Source organism: Meleagris gallopavo, chromosome 12, assembly GCF_905368555.1.
Source record: "Meleagris gallopavo chromosome 12, MGAL_WU_HG_1.1, whole genome shotgun sequence".
Lineage (NCBI taxonomy): Eukaryota > Metazoa > Chordata > Aves > Galliformes > Phasianidae > Meleagris > Meleagris gallopavo.
Window position 1 is genome coordinate 5339317 of NC_139415.1, and position 21458 is coordinate 5360774.

Consider the following 21458-nt stretch of genomic DNA (forward strand, 5'->3'; position numbering starts at 1 on the left):
GAGTGCCATTAAGTTTATTTGGTGTAAATACCGGAAGGCTGACTTATCTGCCTTCAGCATTAAGCAACTTAGAAATCTGCCTACACCACTTTTTCAGAGTTTACTTCATTATTTTCAGCCAATCAGTTAACGCTTAACTAATCATTTTTGTATCAAACCACATTCAACCTGGCAAAGTCCATGAGGTTGCTTACGCACAACCTATTACGGAACCTGCTGCCTAGGCTTCAAGTTTGGAAAACAGCAGAACTCTCAATCACACACATTAAATACACAAAGCAACCTTCCCAACTTTAATGTATTTACTAAAGGAAACAGTGTTCAAACCATGGTTCTGACTTGAAGCAGAGTAAATCTGAGCTGCAATTTGACGTGCATGATTCATTTCTGCTTTACAGTATCATGATTCTGAGCCAAACAATTTGAAAGAATTTGTGCTTAAAAATACAAATTAATTAGACAGTAAACTTTTGAGCTTGCATGCATCTCATTATCAGATTATTAAGTGAAAGCACAAAACAATAGCCCTGTGGGAGTATTCCCAGATGAACATTTATACTGACAAGACTACTTGAAAAGCCAATTAAAATAAAAACTCATGAGTTGTACTTTGCTGCAGTCTGTGATCTTTACTCTAATTCAGACAAGTAAGTGGCAGACAAGACATTTCACGACTGCTGAGCGCAGGGCACTGAGATTCTCCCTGTCAGGGCTTCCCTTGTCCATGCAGCCAGTGACTGAGAAGTTTAAAACATATAAACTCACACTGACACATAAGCTGTGATCCAGAAGGACTGTAACATGTTGAATAACACTAAAGTCCAGATTATGAACTTCATTAGTGTCATACGGGTAAAGTTTGCACAAATTCTAATTTCCTCTATCTGAAAGCTTTATGAAAATATTTTACGCGTTTAAAATAGACACAGTTTAAGAACAGGGCATCTGAGCTGCTCTGAAGATAAGAGAGAAATGGAAAAGAGGAAAAGAAAAATTTATCACTGTCTTCACTATAATATGCAGAAAAGACTTCTCAGCTCTCCCTTTACATCACTTTAAAACTACTGATCTTGCTGTACTGTTCGACAGCTATTGGGTTTAGTATCTTAAAGAAGAAATTAAGGAGATGATAAAACTTCACGTCCCAAAAGAGAAGCGCTTTGTGAAAACAGGTATACTTGATAAAATTTTGTTTTGCTATTCTTTTGCAATTCCTTTGCTTATTGAAATTAACTTGGCTGTTAATTTTCAGCAAAATCAAGTACAGCATTGCAGAGGACAGAGGGCACACTGGCTCCCTGTAAGCACCAAACCAGACCTCACTGTATGCCATATGTACAGATCCCGTAAGGAAATTTCAGCTCAGCTCTTTGAAAGATTTGTCAAACATTAAGCAAGCCATTTTAAACCCACAAAAAGGCAGAAGTGAGAGCACAAATGACTGTGCACAATACAGTTCACAACTTAAAAAACATGGACAGGTCTACTCATATACTTCAAGAGCATTACTATGCTAAATCTATAACTGTAACAGTAATAATAAACTAGCAGAAATCAATACCAAATTCTTGTCACTGAATCATATATATACTTGTTGCCATCATTAAAGTTTTGCCTCTGAGATATATAGCTAATATATTATGAAGCACCACTGAGTTCTTATTGTCACTGTAATACTAGGTTAATTCCACCACTATCCTCTCACGTAATAAAATAAGATGAGAACAAAACAGGTATTTTTTAGGATGTTTAATTTAAATTTAAAATAGCCCACTGGCAGAAAGAATTTGTAAATCCTAGGCTAATCCTTTAAGAGGTATTTAAAGCACCTAGATACAATCTGCTTAGGTCACATGCTACACAAGATTCAGAAGATTGACCTAGTGCATTTTTATGAAACATAAATGCAGATATTGATATTCAGATCACAGATTGATAGATACCCTCAAGAACAGCCCCCAAAATCTTAAATATGTTTAGAATGTAAGAAGATACTAACATGCCTTTTTTGAAAAAGCAGTTAATTTGATGAGAACAGTAATACCAGACAAGAGTGTATTCTTTTGTCATTACGTTGTTCTGAGTCAAGGAAAACAAAGCATGTAGGATCTTCTAGGCAAGGAAATTGTGGTAATAAACACAACACACGTTGAGATTTCTGGCCACAATGTACATTGAGATCGAATAAGTTGTGGTATGGTAAACATCAGGTTTTTTTCCAAACTAATCTGTTCTGCTTTACTTGCTTTATTACGAGAATTCATATTTGATATGGAAATATTACAATATGGCAAACTTGTAGAATAAATATTAATATATAAATTGTTTCAATCTCTGTTAATATTTAATTGTTTTTGTTCTGGATGAACATAGTGTTAAACTTGAGAGACAGTCTGAAGAGATTAAACCCCATGATTTTTACACATATCTTTGAAGAACATTGCAAAGTACCAGTAGTCAGTACCCAGAAGTCAATATCTGGAAGCCCATGCTGCTCTTGACCTTTATTGCAATACTATCGCTAGTAATAATTCTTGATACTTTAATAATACACTCAGTTGAGAAGGGCAGACTCCTAAAGCTACTTAAATATTTCCTTAATTATAATAAAGCGCTGTAAGCTGCAAACTAGGGTGCCTGCTGCATATTCTGCAGGTCACTGGGTCACTAATTATATTAGCTACACAGCAAAATTCACAACAATTTCAGCTAATCTCCTCTATGAAAGGTTCATAAGAACATATGCCAGAAATCAATGGTAGAATACAAGACTATTTTCTATATCTCTAATGTTCCAAATGGCCCACTGTAAATAAATACATAAATTGATTAAAAAAAAAACAACCAAGATCACTGTATAATCAATGAATATACAGATGTTATAATTATGAAATAAACAAGAGAGTTTGGCTAAGCAGGTTATTATACCAAAAAGAGAACAGATAGAGTGCTTACCCTCATCCTGGGCTCACTGTAAAACCCTAAAGGAGGGATCTCCAGAAAGAGATCCTTCCCCACTGGCAGTCAGCTCTTAAATGGGTCTAGGAGAGGCGCAGCCAGGCTCCACCCCTTCCGGCAGCAGAGGTGAACTGCCTTCACCTGTGCTCCCAGGGCTGACTCACTGCTTGCCACAGGTGATCAATCAGAGGTGCAGGCTGTGATTCAGCAGTTCCCATACAACCACCAAAATAACATCATCACCCTTTAATACTGATTGATTAATTCTCAAGTGAAATATTTTGAACCAACATATACACAAGCACAATCTAATTCTCACCACAAAAGACAAATTACATGCAGGAAACTTCTAAACTGGCATGAAGATAACCCAATTAGGCCAACTCTGAAGAAAGTAGTTAGCTTGGAAAGAAATTCAAATAGTTAGGAGAGAGGACAAGAAACACACTGCTGATTTCCAGAGCTACGCAACCACAGAAATAGCAGAAGATACAAAGAGCAGGATGTCCTTCCAAAATAGTTTGTGCACACTGCTTTCACTGAGTAATCAGAAAGAAAGACAAAGTCAAAAAAGCTCTAAAACATATCCCAATTTTAATCATAATCTTTCACAGAAGCTAGACCGAATGTTGTTCATATTTCAGTTTAACATATATCCGTACTGATATCTGATTATTTAATACTCTAGAAAGCAAACCATTAACTTGCAACTACATCACGTAGCAGATCAAAAGAAAAATGCAAGCAGTTTGGAGCTCACACGTCTATGGAGATTTATTTTTTCATAAGCATGTACTATTTTAACAGACAGAGTCTGCTTACAAGGCGTAGCTACCAACCACAGGATTCTGTCCCTGAACAACAATTCCATACAAATCAAAGGTGTAATTATTAAGCAGAGCCTTTCACTCCTGAAGTTTTAGCCAGTGTAATTTGTGAAAAGAAGGATAAGTAAAATCCAACCATCTACAAACAGCATCTTCCCCAATAAAAAGAATTCAAGCATGACACACAGTCTACTGTCCTTTAATTGGAATGTGCAATGTAGTGTTTGTAACATCAAGAGAATCCTCTCCATCACAAACTAAATTCCAAGAATACTGATTTCCAACATTCTCCTGAAATTCTGCAAATAGCTCTGAAACCAATAACAACAGTTTATACCCTGCCCCCTCAGTGCTGGATGCCTATTACAAGCTGGCATTTAATATCCAAGATTTCAGGAATCTGGCAGCATCTGTAATCTGTGGAGCAATAGCTTGCTTCAGTTTGAGGTTTTCTGTTTTTCAAGAAAGCCTAGGAATGTTATCTGCAATCTCCTGAAGAACATTAACATACCTACCTCATCTTTAACTTAACTTTTAAAACACTGACAACCAGGGACAAAATCTCAACTCAGAAACAGAACTTCATAATTCACTGATTCATACATTGCTAATACATTAGTAATGCAAGAGAACAGCTCCTTTCACTCACTCACAGTCATATGCCAAAGCACTCATCACAGGTACCAGCATGTAACTTTCAGAACAATTAATATATAGCTTTTGAGACAGAATTTTAATTTTTTAACTCAACATTTCAAACATAAAAAGCAAATGTCAAAAAATAATCAGTAGCCGCAGCAGTTATGACTTTCCTAAAATCACTAATCTTTCTTTCCCCAGCTACGTGGCACTTCCTGGCAGTGTTCTGACAGGCACGCTTTTTGCTAAATGGTCTGCGTCTATTGAGTTTGGTTTGTTCTTACCTGAGGAGAAAGCTACACCCTCCCTCTCCCAACAAAAGGAGAAAAAGGCAGGCAGGAGGGCAGAGCTGGCCAGCTGCCATGCCCAGTGACATCCCTGTAAGAGACAGCCCCAAAGGAAGGCTTCAGTCAGACTCTCAATAGTCAGCTGAGAGAGAAGTTTAAGTAGGGCTGTGGATAACTAGAGACAGCAGACTTCACTGAAAGAGTTCCATGAGAGCTAGCATACCAGAAGATGCAGATTTGGGACAGAAAACTGATGCTTTCCACAGGCTTCTGATCAGAAGGAACAGAAGCCTTCCATTCTGTGGTCTGTTACCCCTAGGCTGCATTTACATTCATTGACACTGACGACAATATTCAATTCCATCTGCCAAAAAAACACCCCACTAAGCCCACTCACACGGTGCTGTACCAGTTTCAGCAGGGCACAGGCACCAGAGTTGCATTTGAAGAAGTGTCATCTTCTGCCAAAACAATTATTCTGCTGGCACAGGGTATCAAATCAGGCCCACATGTTTCAGTAGGTGACACACACTGCACCAAGATCCACGATTTACTGTTATCCCATTTATCATAAACTCCTAGAAAAAGTTATTAATTGCTTTAAAATGTCTTGCTGGAGAACAACAGGGACATTCAAAAGCCAGTAACTGGTACTGGCTGAGTGCAAGAATTCTGTCCTCACTTAACTTCAAGCTCTCATATCACAGCTGCTCTCCTAGTGTCTTTCTGTGTACTGTTACAGCTCGTCAGTTTTCAAGCAACAAAACCCATCTCCACCTTTCAGAGGAAAAACTACTTTCTTTTCCAACCTTTATTCTGGTCGTAATATACACCTAGTCTGGTATTTGCAAAGCAAGATGAAGAAAGAAAGATCCAACACTGAAAGGAAATCATATAATTCATTCTCTGAAATTCAACCCTTCAATTTTCTGTTTAATTAAACACGAGTTAAGTTGCACAGTGCCAGCTTCCAATTCATAAAGCATTTTTAAAATCTTCCAATTTTAGAAGCATTTTACAAACAGAAGAGTCCTTTTTTCCAAATACTTGTGTAGTAATTACCCAGGGGATCAATAAGAAAAACTTGAACCAGAAAACACATCCAAGTACTCTTCAGTAGCAGATCCACACACTTTTAAGAGAAGTCATTTCAATGACAGCTTATCATTTATTTACACTTACCACTGAGGGCAGCCGTAATGAACCGCAGACAGCAGAACTACTACAGGACAGTGAGGACTCAACTAGCAATACAAAACAAGCTTAAACTCCAAAAGGACACAACAGGTTTGTTCTAGAACAACAAAGAGAAAATACTAGTCCATTAGATAACAGGGAAGTTCCTTTCATGAAAAGCTCATTAGCGAGTTTTTTTGTTCCCCATAAAGATATCTTTTTGGCTTTCTCCAGAACTGACAGTTTGGATCAGACTAGGATAGCAATGTGAATCAGAATAGAGAAAGAATACTGAGATTAATTTGAGTGGTCCAACTAAGCAGAGCCCACAGAACACAAAGTGGCACAAATAACATCCAGAGAGCGAGCTGCCAGTTAGGGGTTTGTATCACTCAGAAGAATATTACATGAGATCAATTCAGTATAGCTTACTAAACCACAGTACTCTTAAGAACAGTGTCTACATTAACAAGTAGCATGGGCAAATAGGACCAGAGCAAACAAGAGCTGCTGAGAAGCTGACATCCACACTATTTACATTTCAGGAGAGTATTGATAATTTCTTCTTTTGTTGGTTTGCTTTACAGCTAAAGCTAGCTCTATCCCCAGCACGTAGTCTGTTTGCACCTTGACAAAATTAGAGAGCATTGCTGGTGCATGCCTTCCAATTTAGTTTTATTCAAAGGAAATGCATATCACGTGTCCACAGGGCTATGCAAGGTGAAACACAGCACAGTGTGGAAATAACAGCATAGTTCATTTCAGAAGTGCGCATCTGAACGGATGCATTAATGTGAAGGCACGCTGAGATAACCAGTCAGGTATAGCCAAAAGTTGGAAGATATGCTGGGAGAACATGCTAAGATACTTGAAAAATTAAAACAATTATTTAACATGGGAAACTAAAAGATACTTTCAAATAAGGAAGTTCTAATGGTATTGGAAAAATAAGACACATAAGAGCAAATAAATTCTTCCTTCCATATGTAAGGAGTAAATGCCAAAATAACAAGAAAATTGTAAATGAGGAACTAAGGATTAATTCAACCAGTAATCAAAATATAAATAAAAAGGTAATAGAGGAACATTAAAATAACAGACAGCATCTGGAAAAAAAATTGCAGGAATGTTTCACAAAGGAACAGTATATATTCTTCTGCTGCAGGCAATGGTGAATCACAGAATCATCTGAGTTGGAAGGGACCTTAAAGACCACATCATTCCAGTCCCTTGCTGTGGGCAGGAATGCCTCCCGCTAGATCAGAGTGCCCAGGGCCCCAAACAGCCCGGCCATGAACAGCTCCAGGGATGAGGCACCCACAGCTCCCTGGGCAGCCGGCACAAAGGTCTCACCACCCCCATCATCAAAGTTTCTTCTACATCTCATCTACATTTATTCTATTTTAACTTTAAAGTCGTTACCCCTTTATCCTATCACTACACTCCCCAGCTCTCCTGTAGACCCCTTTAAGTACCGAAAGGCTGCTAGAAGCTCTGCCCAGATCTTCCTATTCTCCAGGCTGAACAGCCCCAACTCCTTAGCTTCTCCTCACTGGAGAGGTGCCATAGCCTTCTGACCATTCTTAAAGGCTCAGCAAGAACACTCAGCCAAGCCTAGGCATCATATTTTATTGAATATGCCCAGCTAGTCAAAAAAAATCCAGTTTCTAATGTAAAGTTGGCATAAGACTGAGAAAACGTGATTTATAAGCTAGACAGACTTGGTTTGGTTTAGACTAAGGTAAAGGATAGCAGAAATATTCTTGGGTGCTAAAAAAAAAAAAAAAAATTTGCTTTGCATCCACCAAGGATGAGTAAAAATAAAATAAAATAAAATAAAAAAATAAAAATCAGAGGCTTGACTTGCAGCAAAGATATATGTTATTTACTAGGACATACGGCAGATAACACAAGATTCATATTAGCACAGAAACAGGTAACCCTCTCACAACACTTGGCCAACAATCCACCAGGTTTTTTTCATTACACAAATTTAGGAATATATAAGTGAAACTTACAAGGAATGCTGTGATTACAGATGGATCTCAAAGCAGACAGACTGGATGTTAAGTCCCTACTGGGTCTACATTTCCAAATACCAAAATACATTAGTGATCTTTTATATAGAGAGTATGTTATATACTTATTATATATATATATACTTATATAGAGAGTATGTTAATTTTATATTTGTAATATTAATTTCCTTTCAAAATTACGTTCTTCAAAAATGTTTGCATATTTATCAGACACTACTATTTATTAATGAGAGATTACACTTAGAAAACATCACCTGATTTTTCTCCAAGAATGCAGTTTATCAGTTCTTTAGTACATGTAGGCAGTTTTGCTCATGCACTTAATGTGAATAGGCAGCAAGCAAGATTTCGTTGTACTCTCCATTTCCAAATACCACTAGGATTCAGCGTGGGATTTATAGTTACCAACACCCCTTTCCTATATCTTTTGTCAATGGCTTTTGTCAGTGTCTACAGTTAAAGACTTCTGGGCTTCCCAATTTCTTTATCAAGGCAAAACCTAAGTCTAGAAGTTAAAATGTGATTATCAGTGAATCTCTAAAAATAGAAAGACTATTAAAGGGCCAGTTGGCATTTAAAAATGATGAAAGTCAATACTGTTCTTTGGCATCAGCACTAGCTGGTGTTGCTAAGCTACTGCAGCTGCCCAGACAGTTACACACACCGCTAGGTTAATTCATGCAGGCCGGTGGTCTGAAGACAGAAAGGGAGGAAAAAATAAGAAATAAGGAAAAAGAAAACCACTAACAATGCATTTTTATACTAGTAAAACTGAAATCTCACCATCCGACCCTATGAAGGGCAATACAGCCTGTGCCCATGATTAAACAATATAGAAATGAGAAAAATAAACAACGTAGTGTTCTTTTAGAGTTGTTACTTAAACTTGCTCTGTTAATTTACATTTGTTTGCTTTTGCTGCAATGTAATTATAATGTCAACATTTACTGCTATCTATCTCCATTTTTTCCCCATCTTTGATGAATTATTTAGACTTGTGTCAAATAAGTACTTCAATAAGAACAAGGAAATTCTGTGGACAAGCTGAGGCTAGCAACTGGAAAAAAATCGTGAAGAACTTCCTAGCAGTTAGATTAAACCCTATGAAAAGAATGTATATTTATGTGCAATATATATTATTTATATGCAATTGCTGTTTAAAAACTGTCTTCTCAGTTTCTGGTTGCTTCTCTGATATGATACTATACCAGCACTCGTTGATCACACTTGTTATTTGTAGCTTCCAAATGTAAGCCTGCATTCACTCTCCATAGAGTCACCTAGCTAGCCCACATAGACCATTATACTGCTTAACAAAGGAAGCTGTTTAAAACTCAGAAGAGTGCCAAATACTTTAGGAATCACAAACATCTCTATAGTGCTTGCTCTCTAGCTTCTATTCTTTTCTATTTAGAACTTTGTGTCCTTAAACTTAGAAGAGTACGTCACCTGAATGTCATCCTTTTATCTCTGTTGATGAAAAAAAGAGACACTTCTATTGGTAGAAAACAATTCTGACATCCTAATAATCAAATCCTTCTCCTCATTGCCCACTGTCACCAGAAACATCATGGCCATAATGTTTTTTTGCCTTCACCGTATAACTAAGCTAGAATCATTATTAAGATGAATCACAACTTCAATGTTTTCAGTGAAGTTTTTTTTTGCTGCTGGCTGTAGTGTGTGTTAAATATGCAGCTGCTTGAAAAGCTATGCATGAAAAATATTTAACCACTGATTGCTATCAAGTAGTCAAGAATTACTGTGTAAAATTCTGTAGAGACTTTTCTTTGATCAACATTTTCAGTAAAGGAGCTACATGATGAAAAAGAGCAACGGAGAGGATCAGAGGTCTACAGAAAATGACAAAGAGATTGCAGGTGTTTAATTTATTGATAGAAAGAGACACTCAGTAGATGCCTTGAAATATATTAGAGGTTGCTGTGAAGTAGTAAAACATTTTCAAGTGATCACTGAGAACTGAATAAGAAATAATGGTTTTCAGAACAGGCACGGATAAACAACTGCAAAAGATTATAAAAGAGACAGGTCAGAACGCATCTGATCCTAATTTGAGACAGAGTAACAGACTAGATCAAAAGTCAACAATCAAAGGGAAAGATGCCAAAGATGACTTTGAATGGCATGTGTATAGGCCAAGAGCTAGGATCACAGGCGACTGAGAACAGCAGCAGCACATTGCTCCTCACTTCTTAACACAGGAACTGAGAGCTGCTACCTTCACAGGCAGGAAAGTTGCTGCCAAAAAATGTAAGCTTTTACCTAACTAAGAATAAGGATTTTCTACCTTCCAATAAACTGTTTTCTCCTGAAAAACTAAATTTGTAGAAAAAAATACCATGAGCATTCCATTATTTTCTTAAAATACCAGCTGCCAGCTTACATAGTTCTATTTTGTTCTGACATCATGTTTTAGAAATTTCAACCACAAAAAAAGGCTGTGCAGGAACTATTTTTAAGTTTAAGAAGGTTACTTCTACATATTCATAATTCCAAAGGATTATAAACTGCAAAGCTATACATCTACTAACGCTACTGTTATAATCCTAGATTTTGAATTATAATATTCCTTGCATTATCTGTTAATACTTTCCCTAAAGCCTTGCTGGGTCACTAAGCAAAAACTGATCTCTGGGTCACTGAAGGAAATCATTTCACTGTCTCTTTAACATCTTAAAAAAGACACAGACATGTTAGACCAAAAAGTTTTCAGGTCTCAGAGGCAAAGATGGTCAAGAACTCATTGCTATTACCATTATTACAGTTCCCTCATCACATTTGCACAACCTTGTTAGCCAATGGTACAGACTATTTATAGCTTACTGAAATAACAGATCATCACTTGTCAGATGTTGAAACACAGAAGGAACAGATAGCACATTCCTTAGAAAGCACTTTAGGGCCTGAGGAGGTGTGAAGCCCGTCTGAGAACACACTGCTAGCTTACCCTCATCTTCCCACTCCTGAGGTATTTCAAATGGCAGCTGGGGGAGCAAACATTCCTCCCAGGTAAGTAATAGCAGTCTTCTTTAGCAGGCAGCAACAACACTGATTTTTGTACTACAGATACATTGGATTGCTTTGTACTGAACTTATGAAAAGGTTGATGCCTGATGCTGAGAAATCCCGTAACTTGACGCAGCCATAACTTCAGTTTCTAAAACAGCTTCACGAGTTACCTTTTTTCATGCTAGAGACTCCACCTTTTCTAATACACAAGCCTACTTTTTGCTTTTGCAGCCCATTGCTTTGCAATTTAATTAGAACAGAGTATTTTTTTCCAAATCTGTTAGAGAGTGGATCACTTTCTGTCTTCTTCAGCTGACCTCAATCAAAAACAAACAAACAGACCAACCCCTATTTTTACATCATCCAGGACACCATTATAGGTATTTATACCGACCTCTCATTTCCACAAGTATCTACTGATTTATATAATCATCGTGCATTACTGTTAAGCTGCAGGCTCCTTATGGACATTTAACAAATATAATTACAATGACAGCTGAATTTTCTGCTTCCAGAAAGCAGAACAGTTCACAAAGCATCATTAAGATTTTTATATCCTGTTCACCTTTAGCACTCTCTGTGGCGTATGATGTTAGGCAGAACTTCGCATCCATCTGCTCTGTTTCTTACTGTACAACTGCCTGTAAGGAAAAAGTCACCGGCTAAAATCCCTCCGGTTGCTCTGAAATAATTCAAAGGAAGTAAGATATGTGATTGAAGATCTGCTTTTTAACAAGTAGGACTCACTTTTGCAGCAAGCAGTGCCTTTGTGAGATTGCTGTTTGCACTTTTCACCGCTTTCATCAGGTGTCTGCTTGTTTGAAGAATTAACTTACCATCAGAACAACTGACATGGGTCACAGCTTCATCCAAAATACACACTCCTAACATTGTTTCAGTCCACATTCTTAAAATGAAGCTCTTACACTAAAGGCAAAGGAGGCATATCTTTGACATCGTGTAATTAACATACTGAATGAAGGAAGATACTAGAAGTATTTCCAGATCTCTCTGAATTAGGGAAATATAATTCTGGTTCAGGCTCATTTTTCAGAATCTGGTCCATTACTGCAATTTAACACAGGATTCAATTGGGCATCAGATTAATTTCTTTGATTACAGCAGGGTAGGTGCAAAAAATGTAGTGTGCATGGACTCTCATAAAGTTCCTAAGCATACCTAATGATAAACAAACAAAATGAATTAATAACAATCCAAGTCATCCTTATTTTCCAGAGCCACTAGACTCAATCACATGTAGCCTTATTTAGATGAGAAAAACATCATACTTCACAGACCTAACTTGTTTTACTCACGTTATATACATCATAACAGCTATGAATGGGGAAAGAAGTACTCAAAGCTCCAAAAAAATCACAACAAAAACTCACCACTCCCCAACAAAATACTGTCGCCTGCAGAAACACCGAAGATTGAAAAGTAACTGCCACTCTCAGACTGACTCCTATTTTGCCCATTACTTCTTACCTTACCCAATTTTCACAATCAGTTAATTAACCAGACAATGCAAGATAATTACCTGTGTATTTTTGGAACCAAAACATCTGATCCAGAGGAATGTCAAATTAACCCCAAATAATTCATACTGTAAGGGAAGCTTTTAAACTGTCAGCACACAATTGGGAACTGTCAAGTGGAAGGACATGTGCAGTGTGTCTACTGCTGAATACTGGTTCCATAAGCAAAAATGTACTGCTTCTGAGGAAGGTTCAATGTCAGAAATGGAAAATGTTTTTTCTCCCTTGTACTTTCCTTCCAATTGCTTTGGATTCACAAACCAATGAGGGATATGACTGAACATTTTAGACATCTGTCATCAAGAACTGATGGGTGTTGTCACCAGCAACTTCTTTTCCTAATGATTGGATTGATATTTTTGCTGTCAGACACTTTCTTCACAATAAGTTAGATTAAGGAAGATAAGTGCAGTGCTGGTTAGGGAAGACGAGCACACGGTCTCTGGGAGACTTCAAAATGCCATTCTGATGTTGGTTTTACTTGCCATCTGTACAACCTTTTACTGTTTGTACTGTCATTATTGCTTTTCTGGTAAAGGTTCCTTTCCATTCAAAGGATACATGCTATGTACTAACAGAAATTATTCTGTCAAATCACAGTGGGAGTTTTTTAAAAGCTGAAAGGGAAAACTGCATTGACTATTTATACTACTAAGAACATATTTACTGAATAAACACAAACTTCAGAAATAGATGCTAATGCTTTAGTATGGTTGCTAGTTATTTCCTACAGTAATGGTATTTCACAGGAACCTGGAATACTGTCTGATGATGGATCCTTCATGAGGAAGGAGAAAAAATATTAAGGAGAGGAAAGGAAGTAATTTTTAAATGACTTCCTGAATTCTACCACCCCAGATTAAACTCTGTTATACAAATTATAAGAAGGCAAGTGATACATTTTTCGGGAGCTCTTCAAAAGGCTAACATCTCTTTTTCTAGCAGAACAAACAACGAGGGATTGGTTATATGAAGGACTCAGGCCTGTACATTAAATCTGGCTCCCATATCCCATAGCAACAGCTCTAATGTCCTTCTGAAAGGACAACTGTTGCCAATATAATTTCTACCTTCATGCATAATAGGCAACATAGAAAAGATGCCAATGTTTTAACCGCTCTACACAGTTACAAAGGAAAGGAAGGCACCAGCCATCCCAGCTGCCCTCCCCACGCACACAGCATGCTGTGGTGGCAGTGTCACAGATGGGTCACACCTGCATGATGCAGCTCTCACAGATTCCTATGTGTGTGCCGACACAGGCATGATGTGGACTTAAGAATACAAGCTTGTTATTTTATACACACTTGCTTCATTTTGATTGTACTTTCTGGCTTGCTTGCCCTGTTTTTAAAATGTAGCCAAATATTTGTGGCTAAAGCTCCGATAAGTACTCTTTTTTGACACCCCTTTTTGCTCTCTACCTGTAAGGAAAGTGTATTTTGCATGAAGGTCTATCCATTAAAAAGTGCTGTAAAACCAAAAATTCACATCTGACACATCCTGAGTTAACATGGCTCTGCCAGAAAGTAACTGTAAAGGCAGAGAAGAAAGGCATCCACTTGACTCAAGAGAGGCTGATTTTTTCCTGATTCTTATCGTTTATAAGAGACACAACAACCTTCCAGAGACAGAATGCACACTCAGCTGCCAGCATTTCTGTACAGGAGGCATCTGCCACTTTTCACCCAGGATCCCATACTTCCATTCAGACTTCTCGAAATCTGTTTTTGACTCAAAGATCACATACATCTAAACTGAAGTGCTACTGCAAGGAAACGAGGGAGGCTCTAAGGCAGCGGCCTGGCCTCAGCACCACGTGGGGCTGTGCAGCACACACTCAGCTCCCTTCACACTGACACAACCACAGGACTTGAGCCTTTGCCTCCTTCACCTCTCACGTTCCAAAAGCACCACGTTCCCAGCTCCACAAAAATGCTGCAACATTTCATTTTTATTAGCTCATTTTTCACAAATTTTCAAAAGGTTTTGAAATTGCCTCTTGGAAAAATAACATTTGTTGGAACCACAGCAATCTTCAATACTTAATAAAACCACTTTCTACCAGTGTTGCTTTCAGGACAGCATAGCAGGCCGTGTGCTGGCCGGGTGTTCCAGCTCTACTGCAAAGGACACAGCTTAGGAAGCTCTTGATGATTTTTACAGTCAGAAACTGAACACCTCCTATTATAGTAGTGAGTGTTCATCAACAAATGCTTTTGCTGCTACAACAGAAGAAAAGCATTCAGTTTACTTTTCTGCTAGAGCTGCAATCAGTGGAATGCACAATAGGGAGATAATTACCTGCTTTTATTATTGATAAGTTACACTGTCCATTAGCTCCTTATTATGAATGCCGAAGTATTACTTCTGGTTTTGATTTTTTTTAAAAAGCAGCCTTGCTTTTTCTAGGAGAAAAAGTATCTAACTAAATCTTTTCAAAAAGCTGCATTCCCCAATTTTCACCTAAGTAAAATCAAGCTGCTTCTGTGAAGAGTGAATGTAAAAGTGACATTGAAGTTACATGTTCATTACCCCGCAGCATCTCTGGATGAAATGCATTCAGCTCAGAAGCTCCTGTTCTTATCTCTTCAACAATGAAGGCTTATCTGAAGCCCTCACACTAAGCCATGCTCTTTTCTGCTACAAACGGCAGCAAAAAAAAATTAAAAAAAAAAATCTCCTAAGTAAATTATGTCCTCACATTAATGTAATTCTGCTGACACTGGCTCCTGATAGGTGACTGGATTACCAGAACTGTACAATAAGGATATTACTTGCTTGTTCTGCAAAACATATTACTCACGATGATGGCATTTAGAAAGGATGAAAGTTCACATTCAAAACCGAAGGCAAGCTTGCAAAGTCACCTACTTGCATTAACTTGTATAAGTCAGACACACTGCCTATGTAAGCTTAAGCCTGTAACACCCTTCCAACTGTTGTTTTGCCCACAGACGGGGTCAGCACAGACACCAAGTCAAAACAGTGAGTTTATCTTTAGTTACATTTTAAGCAATAAAATAATACTGCAGCAAGAATGAAACAAAACAAGGTGAAATGACACAGCAAGAATAAAACAGAACACCTAATTATTCCTATACAAGAGTAACTGCAGTGATTAAGAAAGATGCATCACCAATTGCCCAGCTACTGCACCACCACTCAGATCCACACTCACAGGGAAGCTCCTATGCAGTGTGTCCATCCACAGGTGAAGCTCCAACTTCGCTGCAAGGAGTCCAGCTTTTATACTGCTGAATAAATAAGTTTACATAACTTCAAGGGTGGAAACATCTGGTTTCATTCTCCTTTTTGGATTCCACTTCAAGCCTGGCCAAGGCTCAAGGAGGAACCAAGGAAGTTTGTGTATTAGGCCTTGATACCCTGCTTCTATACAAGGAAAGGTTAATAATGTTCTTGTAATGTTTGATCTAAAATAACCTCTTGCTAATGAGACATTCTATCCAAGATACATATTTCACTAATGGTCATACTTACTTTGTTAACCTTAAGATTCTGATGCTATATAACGCATGGTCGTGAGGTTCATCTCGAGGTCCACTCTGGGTTGAGGTGTACTGTTCAGGCCTCACTAGTTCAGCTACCTATATTTCAACCAAGCTGCTGTAAAGACCAGAACTCCACAAGTTACCGTGCAGTTTGTCTCCTCTCAGACAAAAAAAAAAAAACCAACAAAACAACAACAACAAAAAAACCAATATATCCTTATACTGAAGTTTCTCATTTTTTCTGCATACAACAATAAAAAACAAGCATGTATTTGTTAGAGTACTGTAAAATTATTCCTTTTTTAAATAATCACAGTCTATCTAACAACATCTCATTATAAGTGGTTGTGTACTAATCAGAACTTACTGCCACTTAGTTCTGCAACTCAAAACCCCACCCAAAAAAAAGACAGGCAGTCCAATGTCTACACGCAAATACCATTTGCACACTCAGAACAGGTTGAACCCTTTGTTGCACGGTATTTAATTCCAACAACTTCAGGGTTTTTGCTTGTTTGTTTTTAAGAAGTGTACCATTTTTGCACAGAGTTAATTTTGAAAAATGGGACTTTAAGAGAAGGAGAAAGGAGGAGGAGGAGAAAAATCCCTTTCACAACATCGCTGTATTGTACATTTTGGAGAGCACACCAAGGATCCTTAGAACACACAACCCACTGAATTTATACCCAAACAGTGACACTGCATGTAAATTGTGACTGAGAAAATGGCTACAATACAGTTTAAAATAGAAGAGCTCAGGGCGGAAAATGTGTACCAACAGATTACATACATACATGGCCAACGACAGCTATCAGAAAAGCTTAAACAAGTGTATCGCTAACGTTACATTTGAGGAATTACTCTGTGTTTTTCTAACTACTATAAAATAAATTCACAATAATTCTACAGCCATCAGAAGATACACTTTCTAAAGCACATGCTACCTACTGGTTTCATTTATTACTATCCAAACACACGCACCCGTTAAAGCAGAGTTAATGCAGGAGACGTATTCACCAGGGTAAAACTTCCCAAAGCTGCATGGAGACGTGGGAGTCATAGTTTCATGCAACTACTACACAGCCTGTAAGTGTTCCTACTGACCAAGAACATCCACATGCATAACATGACTGCTGTAGTGAAGATCACTTCACCTTTCATACCAAGTGCTAGATGGTAAGCACACAGCAGAGCAGCTGTACATCTGCTGGAAATTCACCACGAGTGTACTTAGAGGAGAAACTCCTGACTGCTCTTAGTTACCGGGCTGTGGCTAGCGGTACACAAATGCCTTGGATCACGTAACCTCAGTTCTCCCAGATGAAACTAAATTGAAAGGCGGGCCAGCTGTTAATTGGTTCTCAAGCTGTAGCACCACTTTAGAGATACTCAGAAGCAACACCCCCTCCCAGCTGGCTCCTTCACCCTGCAGATCCACACGGCAGCACTGAGGCAGGTGCAGCCAGCACACTGAAGTACCAGGAATCCCTTCTATCGGGCAGTATTGAGGAGGGAGTGCACGTCCTCCAGCTAACAGAGTTTTCAGACTCACTTCACAGGTCCTAGCTGAACTAACTAGGAGTAAATGGAACAGTGCAGTTTTGTTTGCAAAGGAAATGGCTCTTAAGAGAGCATCCACACTATACGCATTTTGTACAGGCAGCTAATTCAGACACACTATGGTTTGGTACTGAGGCTTAATGCCTACAGCAATCAGACTGCAACTCCTAAGCTCTTCCAGCACATCTTTTAGTCTCAGTTTATCCCCAGTAAAACAGTATGCTCTTAGAATGATCCACAATGGAAAGACTGAGTGGGAGCATGCATGTGAACTGGAGCACTGACACACCCCTACAAACCACCAACAGCGATGAGAAATTACACTGGGGAGAGGACTATGTCTCAAACAATATCACTACACACTTTTAAAGGAATTACAAACACACTGTTCTTAGAAATCCATGTTGTGGCCTTTGGCTATAGGAGACTGATTCTGTGACTTGAGGGGACTTACTCTGGGGTCAGTTTTAATCTTAAGAAATTGCTTGCACAGAAGTGGTGATGCTTTCAATGTGTAATTAGTTTGGTTATAAATTCCCTAGCACAGTCACGTTTGCAGGCTATTCCTCCAAAGCAGTATGGCTATTTCTGTGGAACACAGGGAAGGTAAGGTTATGTTCTGCTTCCAGGAGAGGACTTTTATACAAATAAACCACAGCAACTGTTATACATTGTTTCAGGCAGCCTCATGATCTCTTCTGTCCTTTGATTCCAAAAGGCACAGGATTTGGTAGAAAAATTAGCCAAGAAAGAATAGCCAAATAAGCATGATAATTCACAACTCATTCCTGCAGCATACAACTAAAACAGAGGTGTGGTAAATTCAGCAGCTACTAATGATCAGATTATTGACCCTGGAAATTCCCACTTCAATTAAGCTACTTAGCTGCTCCAAAGTCTGGCAGCACTCTGTGCTGCTCCACAAAGGCAGCCCTAAGTTCCAGGGCAGGACCTGCCGTGGCTTCAGCAAATGCTCATACATTTCCAGGGTACAACAATAACTGGAAAGGACAACCAGAGTTGACTAAGCCCTTAAAAGGCTTTTAGAATAAGGTTTGTTAAAGACTGAGACCCTGAGAGTTCTTTAGGACTCACCAATAGTATAAAAAAGTGCTTTATTTCTACAGTACAGTGCAATAAAAGCACTTTTTATTTACCTTATTTCTCGAGATTGAGAGAAAAGTGCTTAGGAGAAAAGCATGCTTCTTCTTATTATTCTTTGATAATTTATTCTATAAGGCAGAATTTTACATTAAAAAGTAAGCCTTTAATTTGGAAAAGAAAGTATACCCGCACCATTCTAACTGTAAGAGAATAAGGAAGGAAAGCTTTCCAGTGAACAATCTTGCAATCCCTCCTCGTACTTTTTACGGCTTCTACCAGTTCACAACATGTGTCCAAAAAGCACATCTTTCTTCTCCATTGCCTGTGCTGAGCAAGCAGCAATCAAGAAATCAGAAAGCACACCTCTCCATGGTGTATAGATAGAGGAAAATAGAAGGCATCTAAAAAAACAGAAGAGAAATGGCATGTCTTCCAGCATATTGATAACCCCCAAAAGCCTCACAGACATTACGGGGATGAAGGGGAAAAAGGCATCAGTGGGAGGGCTGTGCTTACTGGAACGCAGTCAGCTGCACACATTGCAGCTTGCTCTGTTGAGATAAGGTACCAGATCTGCCTCAGTGGCGTTGTTTTATTAGCACGTTAATAAGTGAGCAGTCAGATTCCCGATTTGAAATTCACACCTCACCGTGACAAACGCTGGCATTTTATCTTGCGGGGTTTACAGCTCAAAGGACGTGGTTATGATAAAATCAAGGCTACTCGTATGAACTGATGTTTCCTCTCAAGGTTACAAACATCCTGGAGAAATCAAGAGAAGTATCCTAACAACGACTGCAAACCCTCTCTTGCTCTGTAGGACTGGTTAGTTACCGAGCGACGCGCTGCACACAAACAGGTGGTTCCGGACCGCACCATTCACCCAGCGGTTCTGGTCCCTAACCAGCACTTTAAGCACGGAAAGCTCTCCGGGCCGCCACAAGAACGAGCAGCCGATAACGGGGCATTACACCGCACGAGGTCCATCCTCGGCAGCAGCGCACACACCGCTCCCGGCGCCCTCGGGATCCGCCGCTTCACCGAGAGCAGCTCGGGCAGAACTTTCACGGCGCCCCGCGCACGGCCGCGAGCTGCGCACGGGCAGCGCCGTGCCGGCACGGGCTGAGGGGCCGCGAGCGGAGAAGCGCACCGGGATTTATTACCGCCGTTTAACTCGGGCTAACCAGACGCTACCGGAGCGAGCCGGCAGGCCGTGCCCGCAGCCCGCGCGGCGCTGCCCGTTCCAGCTGCTCACCGCGCTCAGCTCATCGCCTTCGTCGCCTCAGGGCCGGCACCGAGACCTCCGGGCGCGGCAGCCGCGTACGCGGCGCGATTCGCGACCGAACTTCCGCGCGGCGCTGCCTCCACGGCGGGGCAGCGGCCCTCCCGCGGTTCGGAAGGGAGCCCCGCACCTGGCCGCGCGGTGCCCGGCTCCGCTCTCCACTCCCGCCCGCAGCGCTGAGGCGGCGCCGCGGCACGCGCCCGCAGTGACCATTAGGAGCGTTTAACGGCCGAAGGGCGCGTGCCGCCGATCCCACCCCAACCCCAGCCCCAGCCCCAACCCGCCCCGCGCCCCTCGCTCACCGAGAAGCCGGCCCAGAAGGGACACGAGTGGCGGACGCGGGCCGAGGTGGTGAGCGCCAGAGCGGCGAAGCTGACGGCCACGATGAGGCAGCCCAGCAGCATCTGCGTGACCCCCAGCGCCAGCATGGCCCGCGAGCGGGCGCGGTGCTCGCGCAGGCGGGACAGGCTGCGAGACAGCGCCGCGGGGCTCAGAGAGCGCGCCCCGCCGGGGGGCCGCGCCGCCACAGCGCCCGGCGGCATCCTCCGGCGGGGCCTCCCGACCGCCCCCCCGCCCCGCGGGCAGCCGACGGCCGCGCCTCATGGAGCAGGCACTGCCCGGGGCGGCCCGCGCGGCTGCGGCCGGCGGGTGGGGACGGGCGGGCACAGCGCCGCCACCGCCTCCTCCTCCTCCTCTCCCGGCGGCAGAGCGGAGGCGGCCCCGGAGAGCGAGACGCACGCCCGGGGAGCCGGAGCCGCGCTCTCCGGCCCGCGCCCCTCCCGCGGAGGGAGGCGGGCGGGCGGCGAAGTGGGAGGGCTGCTAGCGGCCAATGGCGGGGCGGGCTGAGGAGGGAGCGGCGGCGGCGCGAGGCCCGGCCCCGAGGCGCTCCGGCTGGCACGGGAGGCCCCGCGGCGGTGCGGGCAGCGCCTGGAGCGCGCTCGGGGGGTTCTACGTCAGGGAAAGCCTATGAATAACCTGTCAGCCAGCGTAGGCCTAGTCCTGAAATCGAGGCTCGATCGTCGCCCTGTATAACAGGACAATGGAGGGAGTCCAACACCGCTGTAGCACCGGACGCGGGTCGGAGCGGTGCAGTCGGGAATGGTGGTCTGCAGGCACGGCATTGAGGCTTACATCTTCATTCACCGGCTCCTTGTTTTTTCGAGAGCTGTTCTTTGCGTACGGTATTTTGGTTCTTCAGGAGGTAATGGAGAAGTGTGCTTGAGGGAGGTTCACGAGGTTAAGTCCCCTCTTTTATCATACTTAATACAGTCAAATATCTTGCTGTAACAGCAAGCAAAATAAAAGAAAGAAAGAAAGAAAAATTCTTCTTCTTGATTTAAATCAGCACTTGTATGACAAAACCAGCAAGGAGAGCAACTGACAGTGGTGCCACTCCCAACATGGCCAGATGCAGCCCCAGCACACGTGCAAGTAATATTTAACCAGTCCCAAAAAGCTCTCCATGCTGAAGACAGCTGTTTTGTTAAGGAAAAGCTAACACAGAAC

At 41.1% G+C, this 21458-nt stretch overlaps 1 protein-coding gene across 15 annotated transcripts in view; it reads right to left on the reverse strand.

Annotated features, from left to right (window-relative positions):
• ENTREP2 (endosomal transmembrane epsin interactor 2) overlaps positions 1 to 20763 on the reverse strand; it is a 122449-nt gene extending 101686 nt beyond the window's left edge. For 14 of the 15 annotated variants that reach the window (XM_085234425.1, XM_085234431.1, XM_085234421.1 and 11 more), the window contains exon 1: positions 20255 to 20763. In XM_085234425.1, the coding sequence (XP_085090551.1) occupies positions 20255 to 20494 (240 nt within the window). In that variant the 5' untranslated portion in view covers positions 20495 to 20763. Of the gene's footprint in view, positions 1 to 19925; positions 20122 to 20254 lie in introns of those variants that run through there. The other variant, XM_085234436.1, reaches the window with a different exon arrangement.
• Positions 20764 to 21458: the final 695 nt, after the last annotated feature.